This window comes from Microcaecilia unicolor, chromosome 3, assembly GCF_901765095.1.
Source record: "Microcaecilia unicolor chromosome 3, aMicUni1.1, whole genome shotgun sequence".
Classification (NCBI taxonomy): domain Eukaryota; kingdom Metazoa; phylum Chordata; class Amphibia; order Gymnophiona; family Siphonopidae; genus Microcaecilia; species Microcaecilia unicolor.
In genome coordinates this window covers 75,983,441-76,009,764 of record NC_044033.1, presented here as the reverse complement: position 1 = coordinate 76,009,764, position 26,324 = coordinate 75,983,441, and the positions used below count along the sequence as shown (strand labels likewise).

The 26,324-nt window shown below is 43.2% G+C and overlaps 1 protein-coding gene across 1 annotated transcript in view; it reads left to right on the top strand.

Annotated features, from left to right (window-relative positions):
• PPP2R5A (protein phosphatase 2 regulatory subunit B'alpha) overlaps nt 1–26,324 on the top strand; it is a 346,604-nt gene that overhangs the window by 213,697 nt on the left and 106,583 nt on the right. The window contains exons 10-11 of the mRNA XM_030196067.1: nt 23,645–23,764; nt 23,856–23,983. Coding sequence (XP_030051927.1) covers nt 23,645–23,764; nt 23,856–23,983 — 248 coding nt within the window. The remainder of the gene's footprint in view (nt 1–23,644; nt 23,765–23,855; nt 23,984–26,324) is intronic.

Below are 26,324 nucleotides of genomic sequence, written 5' to 3'. Positions count from 1 at the left end.
CGAGGAGGGTAGCTGGACATGGGGGGAGGGCAGGGGGGAGAGAGGAGGGTTGCTGGACATGGGGAGAGAGCAGGGCAGAGAGGAGGGTTGCTGGATATGAGGGGAGGGCAGGGGAGAGAGGAGGGTCGGTGGACGGGGTGAGGCCAGGGGAGACAGGAGGGCTGCTGGACATGGGGGGGAGGGCAGGGGAGAGAGCAGGGTTGCTGAACATGGATTGATGGAGGGGAGGGCAGGGGAGTGAGGAGGGTTGCTGGACATGGGGGAGGGCAGGGGAGAGAGGAGGGTTGCTGGACATGGGAGGAGGGCATGGGAGAGAGCAGGGTTGGTGGACGGGGGGAGGCCAGGGGATACAGGAGGGCTGCTGGACATGGGGGGGATGGCAGGGGAGAGAGCAGGATTGCTGGACATGGATCGGGGGAGGGGAGGGCAGAGAGCAGGATTGCTGGACATGGATCGGGGGAGGGGAGGGCAGGGGGAGAGAGGAGGTTTGCTGGACATGGATAGATGGAGGTGAGAATTATTACATTTTGCAAAACACAAATCTCGTCTGTTTTAACAGGCTTAACGGCTAGTTATCAATAATAAAATTACAGAGCACATACAAAAACATGAGCTGATGAGACAAAGTCAGCACGGATTTAGTGAAGGGAAGTCTTGCCTCACCAATCAACTGCATTTTTTTGAGGGGGTGAACAAACGTGGACAATGGGGAGCCGGTGGATATTGTGTGTCTGGATTTTCAAAAGGCGTTTGACAAAGTGCCTCATGAAAGACTCCTGAAGAAACTGGAGAGTCATGGAATCGGAGGTAGGGTATTACTATAGATTAAGAGCTGGTTGAAAGATAGGAAGCAAAGAGTAGGGTGGTTAGTGGGGTCCCGCAGGGGTCTGTGTTGGGACCGCTGCTTTTTAACATATATATAAATGATCTAGAAATGGGAGTAACTAGTGAGGTAATTAAATTTGCAGATGACACAAAATTATTCAGGGTCGTCAAGTCGCAGGAGGAGTGTGAAAGATTACTGGAGGACCTCGCGAGACTGAGAGATTGGGTGTACAAGTGGCAGATGAAGTTCAGTGTTGACAAGTGCAAAGTGATGCATGTGGTTAAGAGGAACCCGAATTACAGCAACGTCATGCAAGGTTCCGCGTTAGGAGTTACGGACCTAGAAAGGGATCTGGGAGTCATCATTGATAAGACGTTAAAAACGTCTGCCCAGTGTGCTGCGGCGGCTAAGAGAGCACACAGAATGTTGAGTAGTATTAGGAAAGGAATGGAAAACAAACACAAGGATGTTATAATGCCGTTGTATCGCTCCATGATGTGACCGCACCTCAAGTATTCTGTCCAATTCTGGTCGCCGCATCTCAAAAAAGATATAAAGGAATTAGAAAAGGTGCAGAGAAGGGTGACGAAAGTGATAAAGGGAATGGAACAACTTCCCTATGAGGAAAGGCTGAGAAGGTTAGGGCTCTTCAGCTTGGAGAAAAGGCGGCTGAGGGGTGATATGATAGAAGTCTACAAGATAATGAGCGTAGTAGAGCGGACAGATGTGAAGCGTTTGTTTACACTTTCAAACAACAACAAAACCAGGGGACACAAGATGAAGCTAGAATATGGTAGATTTAAAACAAATAGGAGAAAGTTTTTCTTTACTCAGCGTGTAGTTAGACTCTGGAACTCGTTGCTGGAGAATGTAGTGACAGCAGCTGGCCTTACGGAATTTAAAGGGGGTTTGGACAGATTCCTGAGGGAAAAGTCCATTGAACATTATTAATTTTTTTATTTTTTTTTTTGGGGGGGGGGGGGGGGGTTGCCGGGATCTTGAAGCCTGGATTGACCGCTGTCAGAGACAGGATGCTGGGCTTGATGGACCCTTGGTCTTTCCCAGTATGGTGGTGCTTATGTACTTATATAGGACAGGGTTGACGCTCGGCTACAGGGAGGGGCTGATGCCTAGCTATGGGATGGATGGTGAGGCAGGGAAGGGCTGATACCGGACTATGGGGATGAATGGGAGGGATAAGGTAGAGAAGGGAAGGGCTGTTTCTGGGCTACGGTGATGGATGGGGGGGTAGGGAAGGGAAAAGCTGATGCCAGGCTATGGTGATGGATGGGGGCTTGGAAGGGGAAATGCTGATGCCGGGTTATAGGACAGTTTCTAATTTTTGGTCTTTTATTGTACAGGATATTCTGCTGGCATGGCTTTGTGTGGGGATCTTTGAGTTTGATTTTTCTGGCTTTTCCAGCGGGATGCATAATGCTGTTGTGTTTACTTCTGCCTTTGTAAGGTATTGTTATTGGAATTGGTATTAAGGTTTGCAACATAGGCTCTAAGAAGCCTCTTTGCAGGATTTAGTGTTACTTCACAAAGTACCTGGCAGTGACAGGATTTTGTTGCTATTATTGAGGTGCTACCAGAATTTGAATACATGGTTTTTATATGTCATTGCTGTGTTTATAATGCAGGATCCTGTCATGTGCATTGAGATGTTTGCCATTATAGTAGACTTAGGTCTGGTCAAGTTTGATATGGCATAATATAATTGTATTTACAAATATTGGTTTTTCCGTTAAGTATGTATGTGGTTTATATTGATGCAGGGCGGCTGTTGGGCATTCTAAAGTATTATTTTGTAATATCCCAAGAAACACTTCGCATACCTATATACATAGTGCCCACCCAAAATGTCAGGTCTGGCTATGCCACTGATTATGATAACTACAGTTTATAAAAATAGTCAAATTATAGTGTGTATTTTTACAGAAATTTAGATATTTGCATTTTCCAATGACAAGCAGCTTAGCTGCATTCTTACATATGGGTGATGTCATCCAACAGAGCCTGCACAGGAAGATTTCGCCAGTACTTTTCCAGAACTTTTGCGAAAACCTCACCCATATATATGCACCTCTTTCCACCTGCCACTGTTTCATGAGACCCCTTCAGTCCTTCGTTTTGTGTGAAGTCGAGTGGACATCTTTTGTGTACTGTCTTCAGTAACTGTCCCAATTTTCCTCAAACTCTTTTTTTGGCTTGTAAGTTCTGTTACTATCGTGCAGTCTTTTTTGTGGTAAATTTACGTAAATAAATTTTGTTGGCCATTTTTTAACTTTCCTTTTCATTGTCGGCTTCATATACGCCGCTTTAGGCCTCAGGTTCCTGTCATTGAGTCATTTGATTTTGCTGCAACTATTTTTCCAGTCAGCGTGTCTAAGAGGATCCCCAATGGCTTCAAGAGGTGTCCCTGTGCAACTGGACCAAATTCATTATGGCTACTCATAGTTCATGCCTGCAATGCCTGGGACCCAACCAGGATCCCTCTCATTGTATTCTTTGTTCCCAGATATCAAAGAGAGAGCTTTGTGGTAGAGAAAAACAGAAAGAGAGGTTTTTTGATGTAGATAAGACTGGTCCAGCGATATCAGCATCAGAAACATTGGCCTGTATGGGTCCTGGAGCTCCATTGGACACTGGGGATGCATTAAGAGTTTCTCAATTACCCTCAACATCAAGCATCAATAAAGACAACTGAGAACAGTCATCCTTCAAGTCCCACCATTTATGCTATCTCATGGAATTTTTCCTTCAAAAAAATAGAAAAATAATCCTAACCCCTGTTCCCAAAAACCCACAATCCAGCTTGAATGAAGTTTCAAACTACAATCTTGTAGCCTTTATCCCACTGTTAGTTAAAGTAATGGAAGGCCTGGTTACCCAACAACTCATGGACTGTTTTAACTCTTTCTCTATATTACATGCCTGCCAATCAGGTTTCAGATCTTCTTACAGCACTGAAACAGTCCTATCAACGCTTATTAGATCATCATCTTACAATTTGATGTGTCCAGTGCTTTTGATACAGTAGACCATGACATTCTACTCAATCTGTTAGATTATATTGGTATATCCGGCAATGTTCTTCAATGGTTCAAAGGGCTTTTCTCACCTCTAGATTCTACCAAGTAAAACAATCAGGCCTCATCTCAGCTCCCTGGTCCCCTAATTGCAGAGTACCACAAGGCTCGCCTCTCTCCCACATCTTGTTTAATATAATAATGACACCTCTAGGTTATCTACTTGAATCAAATGGTTTCAACTGTTTCATGGATGCCGATGATATTACAATCTATATCAGTTTTGACAAAGATATCGAAGAAGTCTTAACCAATATAAAATCAGGCTTAGACCAGTAATGGAATCATGGGTAAACAATTTCAAACTGAAACTTAACAGACAGAAAACCAAATTCTTAATACTAACAAACCCTCGCCAACCAATTACTTCTTCTACTTTTACTATTGGTAGCAAAACTTATCCACTGGAGCATAATTTCCAACAGTGGCCAATCCAGGTCACAAATACCTGGCAAGATCCCAAAAAAGTACAAAACATTCTATACTGCTAATCCCAGAAATAGTGGGTTCTACCCAAGTCCATTTAATAATGGTCTATGGACTTTTTCTTTAGGAAGCCGTCCAAACCTTTTTAAAACTCCGCTAAACTAACCGCCTTTACCACATTCTCTGGCAACGAATTCTGGCCTTGTCCTTTTACTTCTTCATCATCTAATAGTCCAACTGATTCTCTTGCTGGCTTCTTGTTTCCAGTCTACCTAAAAAGATTTTTGTTGTGTGTTTTTTTGCCTCTGAGACAAGTTTCTTTTCAAAGTTTGTTTTTGCCTTCCTTTGTATTTGATTTGGTAATTCTTTATGCTGCTTCCTGTTATCTTCATTTGGATCCTTCTTCCATTTTCTGAATGATGTTCTTTTAGCTCTAACAGCCTCCTGAACCTCGTTTTTTAACCATGCCGGATGTTTAGCCTGCCTTCCACCTTTTTCTTAATACATGGAATATATCTGGTCTGGGCTTCCAGGATATAAACCTTTGCAGCTGTCCCTCTAAGTTTTATTTGACCATTTTGCTCATTCTATCATAACCTTCTTTTTGAAAATTAAATGCTATAGTGCAGATTTCCTGTGTGTAATTAATGCCAATTATAAAATGTAATCACGTTATGATCACTGTTGCCAAGCAGCCCCAGCATCGTGACATTCACCAAATCATGTCTTCCATTAAGGATTAGATGTAGAATTGCTCCCCCTCTTATTGGTTCCTTAACCAGATGCTCCATGAAGTAGTCATTTAGTCTCTGTCAGGGCATGCTAGGAAAGTAAACTGATATGTTGTGCTTTTAAACAGAGACTTTAAATACTAAACTATACAGCCTTTGCTAAATAAGTAGAATAATATAAAAAGTAGGGCTGCATATCGATTAAAAATTTCAATCACTCAATTGCATCTCATTTCCTCCTGTAAAATGCAAAATAGCAGATTTAAATTCTTAAAAGTGACATATTTCAGTTACTAAATTGAAAAATCATTTTTCTTACCTTTGTTCTGTTGATTTTATTTTTCTGATCATCTTGTTCCCTGTCTCTGGCTCTGCTGCCTGTGCTCTTAACTCTGTTTCCAGGGCCTCTTGTGTAGTTACTATTTCTTTTCTGTTCTCCTTTCTTCTTTACTTCCTGCCTATATCCATGTTTCACATTCAACTTTCTTCCACTTTTTTTCCTCAAATCTGTGGCTTCCATCTCTTCCCTTCCCTTTCCCCCTTCCATGGGCACCTCTTCTTTTTCCCTCCCCTCCATGGGTGCCATCTCCTCTCTTCTTTCTTCCTTCCCTGCCCCTCTATAGGCACTATTTCCTCTCTTCTTTGTTTGTTTCATCCCATATTTCTAGCATCTGTCCCTCTCAACCCCCCCCCCCCCCACCCCTTGCGACCTGAATCTCTCTCTCTCTCTCTCTCTCTGCTTGCCTTTCCTCTTTCCTGCATTCCAACATCTCTTCCTCTTCTGCAGTCTAACTCTCTCTCTCTCTCTCTACCTCTCTCTACCTCCCCCTTTTAGCCCGCCAAACTTGCTCTTAACCCATTAGTGCCAAATGTTCCCATATGGGCACTTATTATGGGAACATTGGGCACTGAAAGCATGCTGCTTCTCACCTGCTCAAAGCCTCTTTCTGTAGCGTCCTGCCTCCTCTGACAGAACTTCCTGTTTCCAGGTGGGAAGCTTACAGAGAGAGGCTTAGAGCAGGTGAAAAGCAGGGTCCTCTCGGCAGTGGAACTGTTAAACAAGTTCGAAAGGCTGCAAGCTGAAGGTAGAGGGAGAGTGAGGAGAAATTGGAGATTGTGCTTGAGGTAGAGGTGGGGCTGCAGGAGAGAAAGAGATACCAGAGCAGAGCGTGAGGAAAGAGCTGAGGTAAGAAGAGATGCTGGGACATGTAAGGTTATATCAGATAACAGAAAATTACTATACAGCAATTATTCTGGACTTGCTTTCTAAGGATATGAGAGTACCTAAATAGGCTCTTGTCAGGCTGTTCCAACAATGAAAGGAATAATGCCAAAATGGAAATTATATATATATATAAAGTAATGGCTAAATGCTAAGCAAGTTACTCAAATAAAATACTATGCCAACCAGTCCTTTTCAGACAAAAACCTCACTAACTAAACCTGTGCTATAAGAGGAAAAATATTACATCTCACCCTTGCGGTTCATAGGTTCAATCCACAGGGGATGATGAATCGGCTCCTTCTGTCCAGGGTCCAGCAGAGTTCACCTGTGGGCCTCGTCAATCAGGTATTAGTCCAATGTCCTTGCACGGTGAGCAGTTGGTTACACAGTCTTTGGGGAAAGCCACAGAGCTGCTTCTGAACTTGACCTTGGCAGCTCTTAGCACAAGCAATTATAATTCACAGGTTTTTAGGCAAATCTGTCTCTAACTCCTCAGAGAGAGAACTTCTACACCATGCAGTCTTCTTCTCTTCTGCCTCTCTTTCTCTTTCCCATACCCAGTATTGGCATTCCTCTAAGTCCAGGTGACACACATGGACCAATCGGCAACTGTGTACCTCCGTCCTGCAGATTACCCACGGTCATGACAATAAGAGGCCTTGTGAGTTTCCAGGTTCAATATACTACTACTACTATTTAACATTTCTAAAGCGCTACTAGGGTTACGCAGCGCTGTACAATTTAACATAGAAGGACAGTCCCTGCTCAAAGAGCTTACAATCTAATGGACAAATGTACAGTCAGTCAAGTGGGGGCAGTTAAAAATGGGGCAGTCTAGATTTACTGAAAGGTAAAAGGTTAGGTGCCGAAAGCAACATTGAAGAGGTGGACTTTGAGCAAGGATTTGAAGATGGGTAAGGAGGGGGCTTGGCGTAGGGGCTCAGGAAGTTTATTCCATGCATAGGGTGAGGCGAGGCAGAATGGGCGGAGCCTGGAGTTGGCGGTGGTGGAGAAGGGTACTGAGAGGAGGGATTTGTCCTGTGAGCGGAGGTTTCGGGTGGGAACGTAAGGGGAGATGAGGGTAGAGAGGTAATGAGGGGCTGCAGACTGAGTGCATTTGTAGGTAAGAAGGAGAAGCTTGAACTGTATGCGGTCTCTGATCGGAAGCCAGTGAAGTGACCTGAGGAGAGGGGTGATATGAGTATATCGGTTCAGGCGGAATATAAGACATGCAGCAGAGTTCTGAACGGATTGAAGGGGGGATAGATGGTTAAGTGGGAGGCCAGTGAGGAGTAGGTTGCAGTAGTCAAGGCGAGAGGTAATGAGAGCGTTGCAAGCCTGATGATAGCAAACTCCCCTCCATGGTTCCCAGATGTTCCCAGAGACTCTGTCTCTGTAAAGCAAGCTCCTCAGCACCTTCCTAGGAGAGAAAACTGGATGGCTAGTGCACATACAACGTGTCCTTGGATAAAGTCAGCAGCACAGCTATGCCAAGAAGTATTTTTCCTTGAAGCAAGCTGGTTTCTGTTGTATTCAGGCCTCAAGCTGCAGAATCCAAATTGGTTCAGGCCTAACCTGGCCTCAAACTAGCAAAAGTGAGACAGCAGGAAAAAACTCCTACAGACCTGTAGGAGGGAGAAGAAAGGGAGAAAGAAAGAGATGCAGGGAAAGGAACAGGGAGCCTAATGTATTAATCACGTTGATAAATTTAGCACAAGTTAATTTTCTTTCTTTTTTTCTTTTTTTTTATTTTTATGAAGTCTTTATTAAACAGTAATAAAATACAATGGACTCTGAAGCCAAGTCAACAATATACAAATACAGAACTTTCAATTCAAACAGAAGCACCGGACTCTCGCAAGTTTCTTTTCTTAAAACATCCAAAGTTGTATCGCAGTAAACTTCATGAACTTTTTAAGAGTTTATAGTTAATGAATTACCCCCCGCCCCTCATCTGTTCCCCTATCAAACCAACCCACAGAGGACCTCTCAACACCTGCACAGGCACTGTTGCTACTTCTAACCACTTTTGGCAGTGGTAAAGAAGGAGTTCCACGTCAGGTACCATTTACTTGTCTGGTGCATTCGCTCTGCTTGGAGTCGTTCCATCTCACACACATGCCGTAGTTTGTTGCACCACCTTGTAACAGAAGGGACCCCCCTCTGTTTCCATTGAGATGCAAGTACCACTCTCGCTGCCCCAACAGCATGTCGCACCAATTCTTGCTGATATGAAGTTAGGCCCACCACCCTTACAGAAAAAAGAAAAAGCTCTGGAGCCCACTGGAGTCGACAATCCAACCAGGTCTGCAGTCTACTATGTATCGCTTTCCAGTAGGCTCTAGCTTTAAAGCAACTCCACCACACGTGGCCCATTGTTCCACGATGACCACATCCCCTCGAACACAGTCCCGAAGAGGACGGATAAATCCTCTGCAGTCGATCCGGGGTGAGGTACCAACGGTATATGACTTTCACTGCATTCTCCTGCAACAGCACATGAGTGGACACTTTCGCCACTGCCCGTTCTATTTTCCCCCACGCCGTTTCCCCGAGACTTACACCCAGCTCGTCATTCCAACTTTTCCTATGACGGCTGTAACACTGGACCTGGGCACCGACACTTCTATACAGACAGCCAATCAGTCCTCGAGAAGTTTGGAGCTTTTCACAAATATCTTCCAGTGGTAACTTCTCCCTTTGCATAACTAGTCTAACTGCCTTTGTTCTAAGGAAGTGAGATAATTGAGTGGTACCCAAAGTCATCTACCTGCACCCCCAGATACCTTGTCTGCAGCTCCTCAAGTGATATCAGAGAACCTTCTTCAAATAATTGGCCCCAGGTTTTGACCCCCTCCCTATACCACCTAGTGAAGACCCCCTTTGTGTTCCCTGGCAGGAAGAGAGGATTGTATGCTATTGGTGATAACCGCGACAGAACGCATTGATTCTTAGGAAACAAACTATCCCAGTAATGTAGTGTAATGCCAACCGACGGGCATGACTCCTCCCCCTTTACCCTAAACAACTGCGGAAGCCTCATGAGCGCTGCTAACGGCGTTGAGCCAATAGAGTACTGCTCCAGTTGTACCCACTGCCTATCTGGGTATTCTTGGAACCATTCAACCTCAGCCTTTCCCTGTGCCGCCCTGTAGTACCAAATGAGATTAGGAACCCCAAGCCCACCCCTCTTCCTAGCCTGATAAAGAAGCGTACGTGAGAGCCTAGGCCGCTTACCCGCCCAGACGAACCTCACTATACAATCCTGCAAGGAAGCAAGGAATCGCCTGGGCATCATCACAGGCAGCACCTGAAATAAATATAGCAGGCGCAGCAAAATATTCATCTTAACTGCGATTCTGCCGAACCAAGATACCCCTAGTTCCCCCATCTCTCCAAGTCAACTGCAATGTCCCGAGCCAGGTCTTTATAGTTAGCCTGAAACAAGTCCGAGAGATCCGGGCTCAATTTCACTCCCAAATAAGTAATATGATGATTAGCCCACTTAAAAGAGTACAATGTTTTCAGAGACACCACCAATTCTTCAGAAAGCGTTACATTTAGAGCTTCGGACTTTGCCATGTTCACCTTAAATCCCGAAACCGCTGCATACTCATCAATAATACAGTTAAGTCTAGAGAATGTGGTCAGCGGGCGGGTCACATACAACAGGACATCGTCCGCAAAAAGGGTCATTTTATGCATTCTACCCTCCACCCAAGCCCTCGACATCTCCGGATCCAACCGTATCCGAGAGGCAAAAGGTTCCATGACCATAGCGAATAAGAGGGGGGACAAAGGGCAACCCTGTCGGGTGCCTCTGTGGAGCGAAAACAACTCCGAGTTACTGTCGTTAACCCTTACACTCGCGGAGAGTTATAAAACGCCTGTATCCAGCTCCTAAAAGTCGTCCCAAATCCCATGACCTCCAGTACCCGATACAAGTAGGGCCAGTGGACCCTATCAAAAGCTTTTTCAGCATCCAAACTGAGCAGACAAAGTGGCTTTTGATTTCTCTTTGTAAAGTACATAAGATCAAGTGTACGCCTAATATTATCCATTGACTTACGATGGGACACAAAGCCCACTTGATCTGGATGTATCAGGACTGGAAGCAAGGGTGCCAATCGACTTGTCAGCACTTTAGCTAAGATTTTAACGTCTGCATTAAGACCGATATAGGTCTGTAGGAACCACATTCATTAGGATCTTTACCTGGCTTGGGAATGACTGAAATTCAAGCCTCCATCATAGATGGAGGCAGCGTCCCACCTGATTAAACAGGTCCGCAAGCAGCGGCATCAATTCCGGCGCAAACCGCTTATAGAATTCGCTAGGGAGCCTGTCTAATCCGGGGGACTTATAAGAGGGCATGCCACTAATAGCCTTCTGGATTTCCATGGGAGTTACTGGTGCATCCAACAATACCCTTTGCTTGTGGTTTAGGAAGGAAAGGTCACTTTCAGCTAAATATTGTCCAATAGCCTCTGAAGAGGGATTAATCTCCTGTGCATATAAGGTCTGATAGATTTTCCCAAAGCATTCACGTATTTGTTCGGATTTTCCTAACAGCTCTCTCGTTCCATTCCGTACCTGCTTAATCATAAGGTCAACCTTTTGCCTACGTAACCTAATAGCAAGGAGACGACCGGCTTTGTTCGCAATCTCGTAAGTTCCCGCCTTATATTTCGCTTGCATCAGACTAATTTGTTCTGAGTATATAGAATCTAATAGCAGTCTCTCCCTCCTCAGTTCCTGCCAGGTCTGCGGGGACCTATCTATCTTGTGTTGTCCCTCTAACTGATTAATTTTCTCCAGACATGCCGCTATCTGCGCCCTATGTGTCTTAGCACGTTTACTAGCTAGTTGATGGAAGTAACCTCTGGACACTGCCTTCATAGCATCCCATACTATGGGGATCCCAGGTCCCGTGCCAATGTTAAACTCAAGGTACTCCTTAAGCATTTTCCTGTACCCTTCCACCACCTCCCCTTCCTGTAGTAAGCTAGTATTTAACACCCATCTCTTTTCTTTCACTTACGCCCTGATGGTGAAAAGGGAGACCCACACTGGGGCATGATCTGATAGCGTCACACTTCCAATGCCAGCCTCAGGTCCCCTCTCCACCAAATTTGTGTCCAGGAAAATGTAATCAATGCGCGAATATGACTTACGAACTGGGGAGTAAAACGTATAGTCCCTATCTGTCCCGTGTGTCAATCTCCACAGGTCCAGTGTGCCCAGGGAAGCAGCCAAGGATTCCAAAGCCTGTGATTCCTTGTTGCCCTCCGCCCTGGGGACCCCCGTGCGGTCGAGGCAAATATGTATCACCGCATTAAAGTTCCCTCCCAGTATTAGGGACCCTTTTACAAATCTTGCCAATGAATTCCGAACCCGTACAAAAAATTCTGCCTAACCACTATTTGGGGCGTAAATCGAGGCTACCATTAAGGCCACCTGATCCACTATCATGTGCACAAATATGTAACACCCCCCTGGATCCCTTTTGACTTGCTCAACCTGCGCCGCCACAGAAGAATACAGCAATATCGCCACCCCTCTTTTTTTGGAGCCCTCTGCAGAGGCAAAGTATGCCCCCGTAAAGCCTGGGCAGGAGAGGAGTCTCAGGTGCGTTTCCTGGAGCAGGACCGCGTGTGGTTTGAGCCTCTGCTGTTCTCTATAATATCTCTGTCTCTTCTGAGGCATATTTTGTCCCCGCACATTGTATGATAGTACTTTCAGGTCAACACTCATCTCTGCAAGTAAGTATAGCTCCTGCCACCATTACCTTGCTCACAGTGTACTTCCTCGTTTAGAGCACCCTCAGTTGGTTGCAACAGTGCTGGTCCTCTGAAGGAATCATAGAACCAAACCCCAATTGTTTTCAGAACCCCTACCTCCCCTACCACCCTTCCCTCCCCGAAATCCCCACACACCATTCACAAACATGACCCCCACCAATCAGGACCCTAGGGTCCGGACTGGGAATATCCCCCCAGAAGTGCCCTACAGGAGAGCAAACGGTCCCCCAAACCTTTGTGCGCACCCCAGTATCACCCTCCCCCCCCCCCCCCCCCCCGCTGCTAACACATTCACCCAGTCCCTCCACCCATCCACCTAAACTCAAACCATTCACATGTCAACACAACCCCTAGAGATTCCCAATTACAGAGAACAGATAAACACACAGAATCAGAAATGTCACCCCAGTGATGGTCATCAGAAACAAAAAGCATATCAAGCAAAATCACAGCCAAAGTCATGTCTTGGCGCCTTGCTTTTTAGATTTCTGGAGGACTCTCTTCCACTTCTGCAGTTTTTCTCGGGTAGAAGACGCCAGATCCCCCGCAGGACTCGCCATTGTTGTCAGACCAGCCTCCTGCATAAACTTCCACACCTCTGCAATCCTGCAGAAGCGAAGTTGCTTACCCTTAAACTCGAAGCTCAGTGCAAAAGGGAAAATCCATCTATAGGAGATCTTCTTCTTCCTCAGAATGTCCAGCGCGGGCCTCATCACACGCCTCTGCGCTAGTGTAAATAATGATAGATCTTGGTACACGAACACCCGTGCCTCCTTATATTCCACAGATGGATTTTGGTGCGCTTTTAGACATACCTTCTCCTTAAGCGCGTAGGAAGAAAATTTCACAATTATGTCTCTGGGTTTGTTGTCTTTAGGCTGACCAAGTGCCCTGTGAGCCCGATCGAACAAAATACTCCATTGGTTCTCCCATAATTGTCTCACACAATGATTTTGCAATTGCACATCTTCCATATTTCCATTTTCAGGAACTCCCTGAAATCTGAGGTTTTGTCGCCGTCCGCGATTTTCCAGGTCATCAATTTTGTATTGTAGTTCCTCTGTCTGCTCTTTTAGCTGCACAAAACAGGTCTCTACTGCCTCCGCTCTCTCGGCGTGTTCGTCCATACGTTCCTCTAGGGTCTCAACTCTACCCCCCAGTTTGCGAAGGTCAAGGCTAATGGCGTCCACGTGCTCAAGAATTTCTTGTTTGGATGCCGTAATCTCTGCCCTGATATCCTTCAAGCATTTAGCCAACTCCTTAGACAGGGCTGCTTTCGGGGAAGCTCTCCGCACACCAGCACTTGATACAGCTGATTCGGATCCCGATGAGTGATCCGGGGCCGGTGACAGGTGTCTCGATCGATTCTTCATCGATTGTCTCGTCGAGGTCCGCTCTCCCTCTCACGCCTGGGACGCAGATATTTTGCTCATATTGCTCCCTAGGTCACAGTGAATCTCCAGAAGCCGTTCCAGCACAAGAACAAGACTGGGTTCCCGCAATTAAAGCAAATTGAAAGCAGGGAAGTGCGGAGCTAAGGTCTCAGGCAGCCAATCGTCTCCGACTTCACTTCTTCTTTTTTTCTTTTGAAGTAATTAGCACTTTGCAGTCTTCCACATTAACAGAAATTAGTGTAGCAGACCCTTTTGGTGACTGGCTGTTCGGAACGTTCAAAGGGGTAAAGTTGTGAAAGGGGAGAAGACACTTCTTGCCTTCTGTAGTATCTGAGGGTTGGGGGGGGGGGGGGCAAGACTTCTTAAAGCCCTACTCTTGTGGATGCTGTATGTCCTGCTCTCTTCTCACTCTCTTCCACTTACCCAAATCAGCTTTAGTGCACTCAAGATTTTGGCTGTATATATAATGGAGTTGTTTTTTATGTTTTGTTTTATAAATGCAGGTCATGGCCTTTTTTTTTCTATTTCAAACATTCAGTACAACTATATGGATAGATGGTTATTTTTATTTACTTATAAAATTTCTGTCCCGCCTGTCTACAGTTCTAGGTGGGTTACAATGGTGATGCTGAATATATGTGGAAAGTGTTTGCCACCAGGAGCCATATATACATCAATGTTATTCAGCTGCTATATGTTATAGCTAAGCAATTTCAATTTAACTTAGGAAAGCCTTTTTTAGCCCCTTTAGATATATGTATTGTGGCTGAATATCACTGTCATACATATACTTCGGTGGAATTCCCTCACTTTATAGACCCCTTGTGTGCATTAATTTACTGAATATTAGCATTTTCACAGGTAAGTGTGCACTCATATGTGTAAGTACTAACAGGGTGCCTAAGTGCTATTCTGTAAGGGTCTGCTTATTTAGTGTAGTGTATGAATGAAAGGGAGTATACACATGGGCAGAGCATGGGTAGGCAATGGGCAGAGCTCCCACTTATCCAAGTTACTTAATTATGTGCATCCCTGATGCATTTATGTGACTGCAGTTACTTCAGTTCTGTGGCTGATGTAACTGCGAGCCATAAACGTAAGGTGCACTGGATACCAGGTTAGTATTCTGTAAAAGAATCTGGGCAGCCAGATGCCGTTGTAGAATAGGCTGTCACCACGTGTTCTTAAGGTATCTAAATGGAGGAGCCCAGTTACAGAATTGCCTCCATAGTGCTGATGAAAATTCATGGATAGGAGATTTACATGTTTAGCAACCCCATAGTCTTTACTAGATGACTTAAGGTCAGAATAAATAATCTTTTTCTTTTTTTACAATATTTTTATTGAAGATTTTTTTTTATTTCCTGTGCAGATTAAAGAAGTATACTCTTTCATACTCACAAAAGAATGCACATGGAACCATAACAAATGTACATCCATAAGTACTAAATATCCCATCCCCAAAATTAACCCCCTTGCCTTTCCCATCCCCAAATAGCCTTTAAGAAATCTTGACTAAATTTTCAAAGTGGGCCCATAGATCTGAGGTGGGGTCATAATGGCCCAGTCTCTTCTGTAAGTTGTTCAATTTCTCCAATAAAGGAAAGCTTTAGTCCAATCAAACTCAGTAGGACCCAAAGATTTATTCCAGTGTGCTGCGATTACGCTTTTGGCAGCTGTTAAAACACATTTGCTTAAGACGACATTGCCACTTTACACCACGCCGTTTACCCATTCCCAATAAGCACCACTTTGGGTCACAAGGAAAATGGCAACTAGCATGAGTAGCAATCTTGGAAACAGCCTTCTCCCAAAAGGGTTTTATCTGATCACATGACCACCAAATATGTAAAAAGGTACCAACACCATCTCCATGTCACCAACAGTTGTTGTAAACCGTGGGAACCATAGCATGTAGCTTCACAGAAGAATGATACCATTGTGTTAATACTTCATATGCATTTTCATTCAGGAGTACACACACTGAAGCGTTTTAAAATTCTAAACATGTTGCTTTCCATTCACTCATGGTAAACTTAACATTAAGATCACGCTCCCACTGAGTCAATAAGCATGTTTATAGAAGCCTGAACCCCTGATAAATCTATAAAGAATTGAAATAGTTCCCCGAAGTTTCCCCAGTGACCCCCATAGGTTTTCAAAGTGTTCACTATCATCTGGGTCTTCTCTCAACCACCCTTGTTGGAGTATATAGTGTTTAACTTGTAAATTAAAAAAAACATCAGAACTAGATAAATCATAACTCCTTAAGCACCGCAAAGGGGCGCATTTCACCCACTTCCAAAAAAATCCCCAAAAAGAACCAAACCCTGGGTTGCCCACCATGCAAAAGCTAAGTGCCCAACTCCTGCCAGAAACCCTGGTTCTAAACTAATATGAACTTAGTACAATCCACGGTACTCACCCACGTTGACTACTGTAATAGTATTTTCTTAGGCTGCAAAACCCACATCCTAAAAAAACTTCAAACTGCCCAAAACACAGCAGCAAGACTTATTTTTGGCAAATCTCAATTTGAATGTGCAACACCTCTTCACAAAAAACTTCACTGGCTCCCTATCAGAGAACGTATCAACTTCAAGGTCCTTACATTAATCTATAAGATCATCTACGGTGAATCTCCGAGCTATATGTTTAATCTGATTGACCTTCCCACCAGAAACATGTCTGAAACTTCACGCACTTACCTCAATCTACATTACCCCAATTGCAAAGGACTCAGATATAAAACCTATTTTGAATCCAATTTCTTCTTAGGTAGCCAACTCTGGAATGCCTTCCCAAGACCTATCAGATCAATCAGTGGCTATCTACCCTTCCGGAAAGCACTAAAAACCCATCTGTTCAACCAAGCCTATCCTAATGACCCAAACTAATTCTATGAATCCTACTACCCATTACATATCCAGGAGACAACGACATTGACCTTAGCTATCTTTCCAACCAAAATTTCCATTTGCTTATCATGTACCCATCCCCCCTCTGCCCCTTCTACCCTTGCTTAGCCCTCTCCTACTCCTTCACCCCTGTCCTTCTCTACCTACCTATCACTTTTGTTATTCTTATATTTAACTTTTATTTTCTCATCAATATCCTGTAATCCCTATTACTATGTAAGCCGCATTGAACCTGCTTTGAGTGGGAAAGCGTGGGGTACAAATGTAGTAATAATAATAATAATATGAGTCAGTGCCGTAGCGAGGGCTAATGGCACCCCCCTGAGCGCTTGCACCCGGGGCAGACCGCCCCTCCCGCCCCCCCCTTCCTACGCCACTGATATGTGTATAAGAAAAAGGTACCTTAGAACCCCTTAACTTAAGTTTAACAGAACTACATAATGTTAGCAAATGGTGAACAAATGGATTATCAGATAACTGACCATAAGCCCTGGAGGAGAGAGATGCCCATAGAATAGCCCTAGATTATAATTCTGTACGTATACGTGTTCCATGAGTGCCACATCTGTTTGTCTGCTTTGACTCCAGGCCGAGGTAAGCTTCAACTGTGACACTCAGTAATACCATTGTAGATTGGGTACTCCTCTTCCTCCAATTCTACTTCACCTTATTTAGCCATGAGAACGCCCTTCCCAGAGAAACCCCGAGAGGTCCCATTGAAACGGGTTCAGAAAACAGGAGACGAAAGGCAAATTGGTTCCAAAACAAAACAGCTTTTATTGCTAGCAATGCACAGCACCGAGTACAATCTCAGAATACTGTGTGTCAGAAATCATCTGACACTTACATTTATACATCCCTGCTGGGCCTGCGCACTAGGCACCTTATACATCACACTTGGCATGCGCAGTAAACCTGAGTAGTTCTTACAGTACACATTTGTAGTTCTCAGTACATACACACGTCATAACACTGAAACGGTACTGGCCAGGGAAGCGAAACCTAACATTCTTCTCTACACACACACATAACACAATGCTTCTTTATGGCTGAGGAGATAAGGTTCGTTAGGCTCAGAGATGCAGGGTGGGGGTTGGCAACAACCTCCAAGGCTATCTATTCATGTGGCTTCTACTTGCAGGCGGAGAGTCTGTGTACAAGCCTTGGCAGTTACTGTTACAAGCAGCTTATCTAATGCACCTGCATCCTGTCTCATACAGATAGGAACAAACACAGCCGTAGCTGACAGCTTGTGGTTAAGGCACAGTAAAAGTTCACTTCATTAAGTATAGAGCATGCCAAAAGAGGCAAAAGCTGAGGTATTCTGCAGAAAGCAAGGTCCATGTGTATTATCCATAAAGCATGAGCTGGTCCTGATGGTCCATTCGTGTCCAAGATCCAGTGGTGCACTCCTACACCATTGACACCTGCCCAGCTCTGCCTTGGGAACCAAGAGTGGCAAAGTCTGAAACAAAAACAACAGCCTGGGTAAAATATTCATCTTGATAGCCGCTATACGACTGCACCAAGAATAACCATCTACCTTGCTGTAACCCGTTGGGTTATATATATTTTTTTATTTTTACCTGGGGTCCGGGGGAGGTTCTGGGCTCCCAGAGATTGTTGGTGGCCACTGCTGTGACTCCAGAAGCGGTTCTGGACTTCCTGCACGGAGCTGCGCTGTCTGCGGCTTGCCTCAATGCTAGAGTATTGGATTTGTTTTTTTGAGTGAACATTTCTAGTTTTATAAGAGTTTTGACAGATTTATGATAAGTCTGTAAATATATTCAAATGTGTGTTTAAACATGTAAAAAATACACTGTATGTATAGTTTGATGGCACCAATGATTGTAAGATATTTTGTTCTGATTGTATAGACATTTTATGGGTTTTTGCCTAAAAATATAACTTTTCTATTATTTCCTGTGGAAAGTTATTTTCCAAAATGGAGATTGTGAAAAAATGTTAGTGTCCATGAGGAAAACACCCTGTGTTTGGACACCTTATTGGCCAGCTGAGGTCAGCTGGTGACTCAGAGACCCAGTGTCCCTTGGCAACAGCTTGCCAGGAAGTGGAGGAGGGGCTGAAGACTCTGAAGAGGAAAGATGTATTTGGGTGAGCTCTGAGTGCATGACAGGATTTCTAGGCAGAAAGGTGTGTGAAAGTAACTTTTTCTGTGAGCTTGAATTCCTGAATGCAGGTGAAGAGAGTTGAAGGTGAAAAGTGTTGGATTTGAGCAGAGAAAGAAAGTTCTAAAACTGATGTTTTTTTTTGTGTGTGTGCTGTTTATCTGAAAGGGAATTTCTCTGCCATTACTGCTGAGTATTCCCCCCTTCAATTTCAATTCATGTCCTCTAGTTCTACCACCTTCCCTTCTCCGGAAAAGGTTTGTTTGTGGATTAATGCCTTTCAAATATTTGAACGTCTGTATCATGTCACCCCTGTTTCTCCTTTCCTCCAAAGTATACTTGTTCAGGTCAGCAAGTCTCTCCTTGTACAGTTTGCAACGCAAATCCCATACCATTTTTGTAGCTTTTCTTTGCACTGCCAGTCTTTTTACATCGTTAACAAGATACGGCCTCCAAAACTGAACACAATACTCCAAGTGGGGTCTCACCGACGACTTGCAGAGGGGCATCAACACCTCCTTTCTTCTGCTGGTTATACCCCTCTCTGTGCAGCCTAGCATCCTTCTGGCCACAGCCGTCGCCTTGTCACATTGCTTCTTCACCTTCTGATCCTCTGATACCAATACCCCAAGGTCTGTCTCCCGAGACGAGCTTACTAGTCTCTTCCCTCCAGTATCTCTCTCTTGAGTTTCTGCACCCCAAGTGCATCACTCTGCTTTCTGTCATTAAATATTAACTGTCAGACCCTCGACCATTCTTCTAACGTTTGAAGATCCCGTCTCATTGTTTCTACTCCCTCCAGGGTATCCACTCTATTGGCTATCTTTGTGTCATCTGCAAAAATGCAAACCTTTTCTTCCAGCCCTTCAGCAATATCTCCCCTGAGGAACTCTACTGCTCACCTTCCTTTCCTCCGAGTGGATTCCATTTACAATCACCTTCTGCCACCTGTTAGTCAACTAGTTTCCTATCTAGTTCACCACTTTTGGTCCTAAGTTCAGCCCTTTCAGCTTATTCATGAGTCTTCTGTGGGGGAACGTATCAAAGGCTTTGCTGAAATCCAAGTAGATTACATCTAGCGCATGTCCTTCATCCAGTTCTTTGGTCACCCAGTCAAAGAAGTCAATAAGATTCGTTTGGCAGGATTTTTCTTTGGTAAAGCCATGTTGCCTCGGTTCCTGTAACCCTTTGGCTTCTATGCCTGGAATAGAATCCCTGAGCCATTAAGTCAAGCTCCATCCCTGGTCGCCTTCAAATCCAGGCTAAAGGCCTACCTGTTTGATGCTGCTTTTAATTCCTAATTTGTCACTTGCTCGTAACCTTTATCTTGTCTTCCTCTCTTCCGTTGTCCCTTTCCCCTTTGTCCTATCTGTCTGTCCTACCTTATCCCTTATTTGTCCTGTCTGTCTGTCTTGATTCAGATTGTAAGCTCTTTTGAGCAGGGGCTGTCTTTCTTCATGTTAAATTGTGAAGCGCTGCGTACGACTGGTAGCGCTATACAAATGATTTATAGTAGTAGTAGTAGTAGAAAGTTAACTATCCTTTCTTTTAGCAGCGACTCCATTTTTTTTCCTACCACCGATATGAGACTTACCGGTCTATAGTTTCCCACTTCTTCCCTGTCTCCACTTTTGTGAAGAGGGACCACATCCTCTCATCTCCAATCTCGCGAAACCTCTCCTGTTTCTAAAGATCTATTAAATAAATCTTTAAGAGGTCCCGCCAGGACCTCTCTGAGCTCCCACAGTATCCTGGGATGTATCCCATCCGGCCTCATAGCTTTGTCCACCTTCAGATTCTCAAGCTGTTTATAAACTTTTTCTTCCGTAAATGGCACAGTATCTGAGACTGTGGGTTGAGGCTCTGTTTCTTCCTGGGTAGATGGCAGAAAAAAGGCACAAGACAAAACCGAAATATTCAATGCTGGGCCATTTCCGGTGACTAGCATTGAATATCCGATTTATTTTGGCCAATTAGTAGATAACCGGTTATGTTAAGATTCAGACTTAGCCGGTTATCTTCTAACCGGCCAAAGGTATCCCGTATATATATATATATGTGGCCAAATACAGCCGCTAAAGTGGGGCTTAAAATCGGCAGATAGCCGGTTATGTGTGTTGATATAACCAGCTATCTGTTAGGCACTAACCAGCAACATTCAGAAGGAGATATCTGGCTATCCCTCGCTGAATATCGTCGGATGGCTGGTTATGGGGCATTTAACTGGCCAAGTGCTGATCTTGACTGTTTAAATGCTTTTGAATATCGGAGGGGGGGGGGGGGGTGGCGGCTGGGGGGATATCCAAAATGTATTCCTTTATGATTTCAGTGACATCACCAATTCCTTCCTTGGCACCAATCCCAGTGGAGAAACAAACTTGAGAATCTTTCCCAATATTTATCTGCCAGAGTAGATGGTACCTTGCAGCATAACAGTATATTAAGCCATCTGCCATTGAGGCTTATACATCAACAAGGTATAATCTGGGAAATATGTAAGAAATATGCACATGCATAATAAGAGCACACACAATTGTGTAATTCCACAGAATTTATCTTGCAAAATATCCCTGGTTGCCAGTGGACCCTGTCCCCCTGAAACCAATACCCCCCCACCCCCCAAGATGCTCATGATTCCTCCCTGGCCCTGCTTAACTCCTTTCCCTCCCCACCCTTCCGTGGGCTCTCTGGACCAAGAATGCTTGCGTCCCAGGGTACCTTGGCCTGGAGAACATGTAATGTTGGCTAGAGAGCACGTAATGTTGGCAGAATTATTTCCATAGGTGGAGTTCACTGTAATGCCTTTAGTATAGCAGTGGTTTTTCATACTATAACATAATGCCCATACCATCCTTTATTTAATTTTAAATAAGAAGATGATGATTGCATGGCTTACAGTAGAGGTTGGGGATAATCAAAACCATGACATAATTCAAATCTACTTTGAACAGGGATGGAAAGTGGTAGTGGGGACAGGGGACATGTAATGTTAAAAAAAAAAAAAAAATTGTTGGCAAAAGAGGGAAATGTTGGCTAAACTATAGAATGTAAAGCCCCCCCCCCCCCCCCCCCATCTTTGCCTTTAAAAAGGAACTAAACAACTTCAGAAGAGATTGAAAGCCCTTCTGGCAAAGGAAAAACACTCCAGAGTTTAGTTTTTCTCTTTTATTATAATGCAAACATTTATTAGAGTGAATAAATGATTACAAAAAAAAATTATTTTATCCAGTATTACAGAAAATTGAATTCTTATTTATATTAGTCTAAATTTCAGTATGAGAAAAATACAATCTCTCGCTGTCGGGTTTTCCTGTGTATTTCTCTGGAAGCTTAACAGATCTGACTGCCACAAGATGTGCTTGTCAGATTACTGAAGCTTAATTTTGTCCAATCACTTAATGCTTTATATTTTCTCTCTTACTATCTGGTATTCTTCAACTCTGACCTCTAAGGTCACCTTCACATAATTCTGCTTCTTTGGTATTTTTCCCAATTATCCATCATTTGCCCTTTGCAACCCCAAATCTCTCTGAAAATCACTCATATTTGTCCTTGACAGAAAGAGTGTCTCTGTATTATGTTCAGAGCCTGTTTGAAACAAACAGAGGCTTTAAAGGTTATGGGCCCATTATTTTAGGCCAAGCAAGCCTGTCTGTTAACTTGTCCCTGAAGGCCAAGAAGACAGGCTAGCTGTAGATCATATATAAGGGAATAAGTTATATATATACAAAGCTGGCTGATCTGTAAAACCAGACAACTTTATACTAAACAATTACAAGAGAGCTTTGGCCTTCTATCTGGAGCAGAGTGAAACCCTCAGAAAGGTCACCCAGCTTTTTCTTTCTTTTGACCCCCACAGGATGGGACTGCCATTACTAAACACACACTCTCAAATTGGCTAGCAGATTGTATCTCCTTCACTTACAGTATAGTCAATCTGGGCTGGCTCTAGAAGATCATGTCACAGTTCACAATGTCAAAGCCATGGCATGGCCTTGTGGGTAGCCCGCTTGAGGTCATCTTCCATAGTGGAGATTTGCAGAGCCATGGCCGTGTGGGTAGCCTGCTTAAGGTCAGCTTGCATAGAGGAGATTTGCAGAACTGCAACTTGGTCTTCTGTCCACACATTCACATCTCCCTACTGTTTTGAAATAGATTCCCAACGTGACAACTAGTTTGGTCAGACTGCCTTCAGAATTTCAATCTAGAATCCACCCCCCTAGGCCCATTGTGTGTCAGTTCCAGACTGTCCTACAAAATAAATAAATAAATACAAATTAGTTATGGTTCCTGCATTGTTCATCAGGCCTTGCCTTTGCAGGCCATTTCTTTCCCTTAGCCTTGTTAGCTAGGGAAACCCTGTAGTAAGTGTTCTCCGAGGACAGCAAAATGCTTATTCTTGCTGGCATGCCCACCTCTCTTTAGAGTTGCATCCTATCAGCTATTATATTAGTCAGACTTGGTCTTTTCAACGACGACAGGCGAGAAGATCCATACATTCATGGCAAGCTGCTTCCAAAAGCTTCTAAAAAAAAGAGTGCTAGTACACATCTCCACACTGGGGCTCTATTGGTAATGTCACCTATCAGTCAAAATAAGCATCCTGCTGTCCTCGGAGAACATCTGCTACAGGTGAGTAACTTCGCTTTCTGGAACCCCTCTTTTGTCCTATTTTTAAATAATATCTTTTCCCTGGTTCTTCCCTTCATACCAAATTTGATTCCATTATGTTAAATTTTTGGAGAGTTCTTTCTGCCCTTAAACATTCTCAATACCTAATGTGTAATTTCTTTCCAACATTCTGTTGGGCTGGAAAGAATAAACCCCCCCTGTTTTCTAAGCTGCAATAGTGCCAACAGGTTATGTGCCAGAATGTCAAGAGAACAAATATTATTTTGGCATAAAATTAATTTTTTTCTATGTTAAAAAAAGTTCTTTACCATTGTGTATTCTTCACAGCTTAACCACTACTCATCATAGACCCTGTATTCTGTCCCACTGACAAGTATCAACTACAGTTAGATTTATTCTCAACTAAATTCTCATGTTTTATCTTATATTGAAAGGTACATTTATCACATGTATAATTTTTTTTAACACAGGTGATGTTCTTAGGTGAAATTGAAGAAATCTTGGATGTAATAGAGCCAACACAATTTAAAAAAATTCAGGAACCCCTTTTTAAGCAAATATCTAAATGTGTTTCAAGTCCTCATTTTCAGGTAGAGTTACATTTTAAATAATTTTAAAAGCAGCCTATATCGTTCTTTTATTCTATAAATTGATCCTAACAACTTGATACATATATTTCAGGTTGCAGAAAGGTCCTTATACTTCTGGAATAATGAATATATTCTTAGCTTGATTGAGGATAATATTGACAACATTCTACCAATTATGTTTGGTAGTTTATATAAAATATCCAAAGAACACTGGAACCCGTAAGTATATTAGGCTCTAGTTTTAAGTATTCCAATATGTGTTTAGTTGTATTTCTGTTTTTGTTTTTTTATAATTAAAATGGAATAAGACTTTGTTCTTATATGGGATAATTGTATATTCAACTAAATGTGGGTTTACACATCAAAAATGCCTTTTATAAAATTAGAAGGCCATTTGTGTATATATCTTTATCTTTATTTTACAATATGTATATCATCACCAGCAAAAAAAAAAAAAAATATTTGTTCTCATTGGTTTACAGTAACATTCATAATAAAATTTTTAAAAAATTTAAAAACTCAATGAGCTCTTGAATAATTTACCATCTGCTATAACTTCACCATTGTCATACCAAATTCATTATGAATTTCAAAATCCACTCTCTAAACTGGGAGTAGCCAAGTTCTTAAGCAGGTTTTTAAAGTTTCTTAAACATCTGAGTCTATCTGCATATCCTTGGGTAATTCATTCCACCAACTAAGGACCATTAATGAAGGCATTCTGCTCCAAATCATTTCCTCCTTAACAACTTTGATGGTTTGAATTTCAGACAATGCATCTTGACTAGATCTTAAATGGTGGTTTGGCCTGTACTTTTTTAACCCCCCCCCCCCCCCCCCCCAATATAAAGGCAGATTGTTTCTGTGTACATTGAAAGTCAGCATCAGCACTTTGTTTCTGTGTACATTGAAAGTCAGCATCAGCACTTTGAACTTGATCCTAGCAGCTAGTGCAGTTTCTTCAGCAATGGGGAAATCCTTTCTCTGTAAGACTTCTCCATTATCATCCTAGCTGCTGCGTTTTGGACAAGCTGCACCCTTCTGATAACCCCCTTCGGACTCCATTAACATGGCATTAGAATAGTCCAAGAGAGCAGAACCAGACTGAAACCTTGACTACTTTCCTAGCCATATATATTCTCTAGACTTATGTTTTGTTCTCTGTATTAACTAACTCATTGCAGCGGAAGCAATCTGACACCCCCTTCAATACAGCCTTGGGCTCTCTTTACCTTAGCCCCTTAATCAAGTGGACATCATCATAAATGTGCTCTTCTAAATCAATCCTACCAATAATATCACCAAGGGGTTGTAAGAAGATGTTAAAAAGCAATGGTGAAAGAGGGAAGCCCTGAGGCATTCTTATTGTCAATCTTCTCCTCAATTAAATTTCACTCTGTATCTTGGCTACATATTACCCCTGTAGGAAAAAGAGATCTAGTCTAATAGTACGCCTTCCAAACCTATCTCAGCATACTTAACCTTCAGTAAGTCATGAGTAACCAAGTTAAAGGCTGAGGATAGACTGTGTCATACCAGTAACCAGTGGCGTAGCCAGAAGGCAATTTTGGGGTGGGCCATCAGGTTGGATGGGTGGGCACTACAGAAAAACCTGCCACCTGATGCACCCATCCCTGCCCCACCCCTACCCCTACCCCACTCCCAATAACTTCAATCAGGGTAACAGTGCAGGCTTCAGTGGCTGCAGGCCATGTTGAGGACTAGGGGAAGTATAAGAAGCTGCACTCTTCGTCCCCATTGAGCCAATGTCCCCCAATACACATATGCTTCCCCCAAATATTCTGCATCCATATAAACCCCTGGCCCTCCACTAACAGTGGATGCAGAGTGGAGCTAGGACATATCCCCATAAAACTTATAATAAAAAAATGTGTGTGTTTATTATCTTAGTAACAGGTATATTGTAAAGTAATATAAAAAATCTATCAAACAAAACGTCACTCAGAACCTAGAGCAAATCTACCATACCAGCACTAACATCCAAAACAAGGATCCTGCCTATGATATTTTAGGGCCCTAAATATCAATATATCTATTGAGAAAACAACATGCCAAATTACTACAGAATACTACATAGAAAATTCATGCTAAGAGAATATCTCAGTCACACACACAGAACACAAATGCCAAATACAGAATAAGTGATTATAAACATAAATTAAATTGAAACCCCAAGAAGCCAGACCTTGCATGTAGTAGAACACCAGAGAAATAGAAAGAGATGCATTTGCTCCTACACTGTGCAACATATAAAGATAGCACATGCCAGGGATGGTGTTAAAACTAGAGGAACTGCCCTTGGCCCCCTGGCCAAAGAGAGCCCAAAGCCTGCCAGAAGCTAATGAAAGTGCAGCCTAGTAGTAAGCTTTGGGGTCCCCTCCCAAATTTCTACCCTGGGCCTCAGCCATATCTAACACCTGCTCTGACAGAATGCCCATTTTAAATCTGACAATTTTCTAATCAGCAAAACAGGAAAATAAAATTATTTTTCTACCTTTTTGTTGTCATTTTATTTTTCAAATCGTGTTGGGTCTAGGCT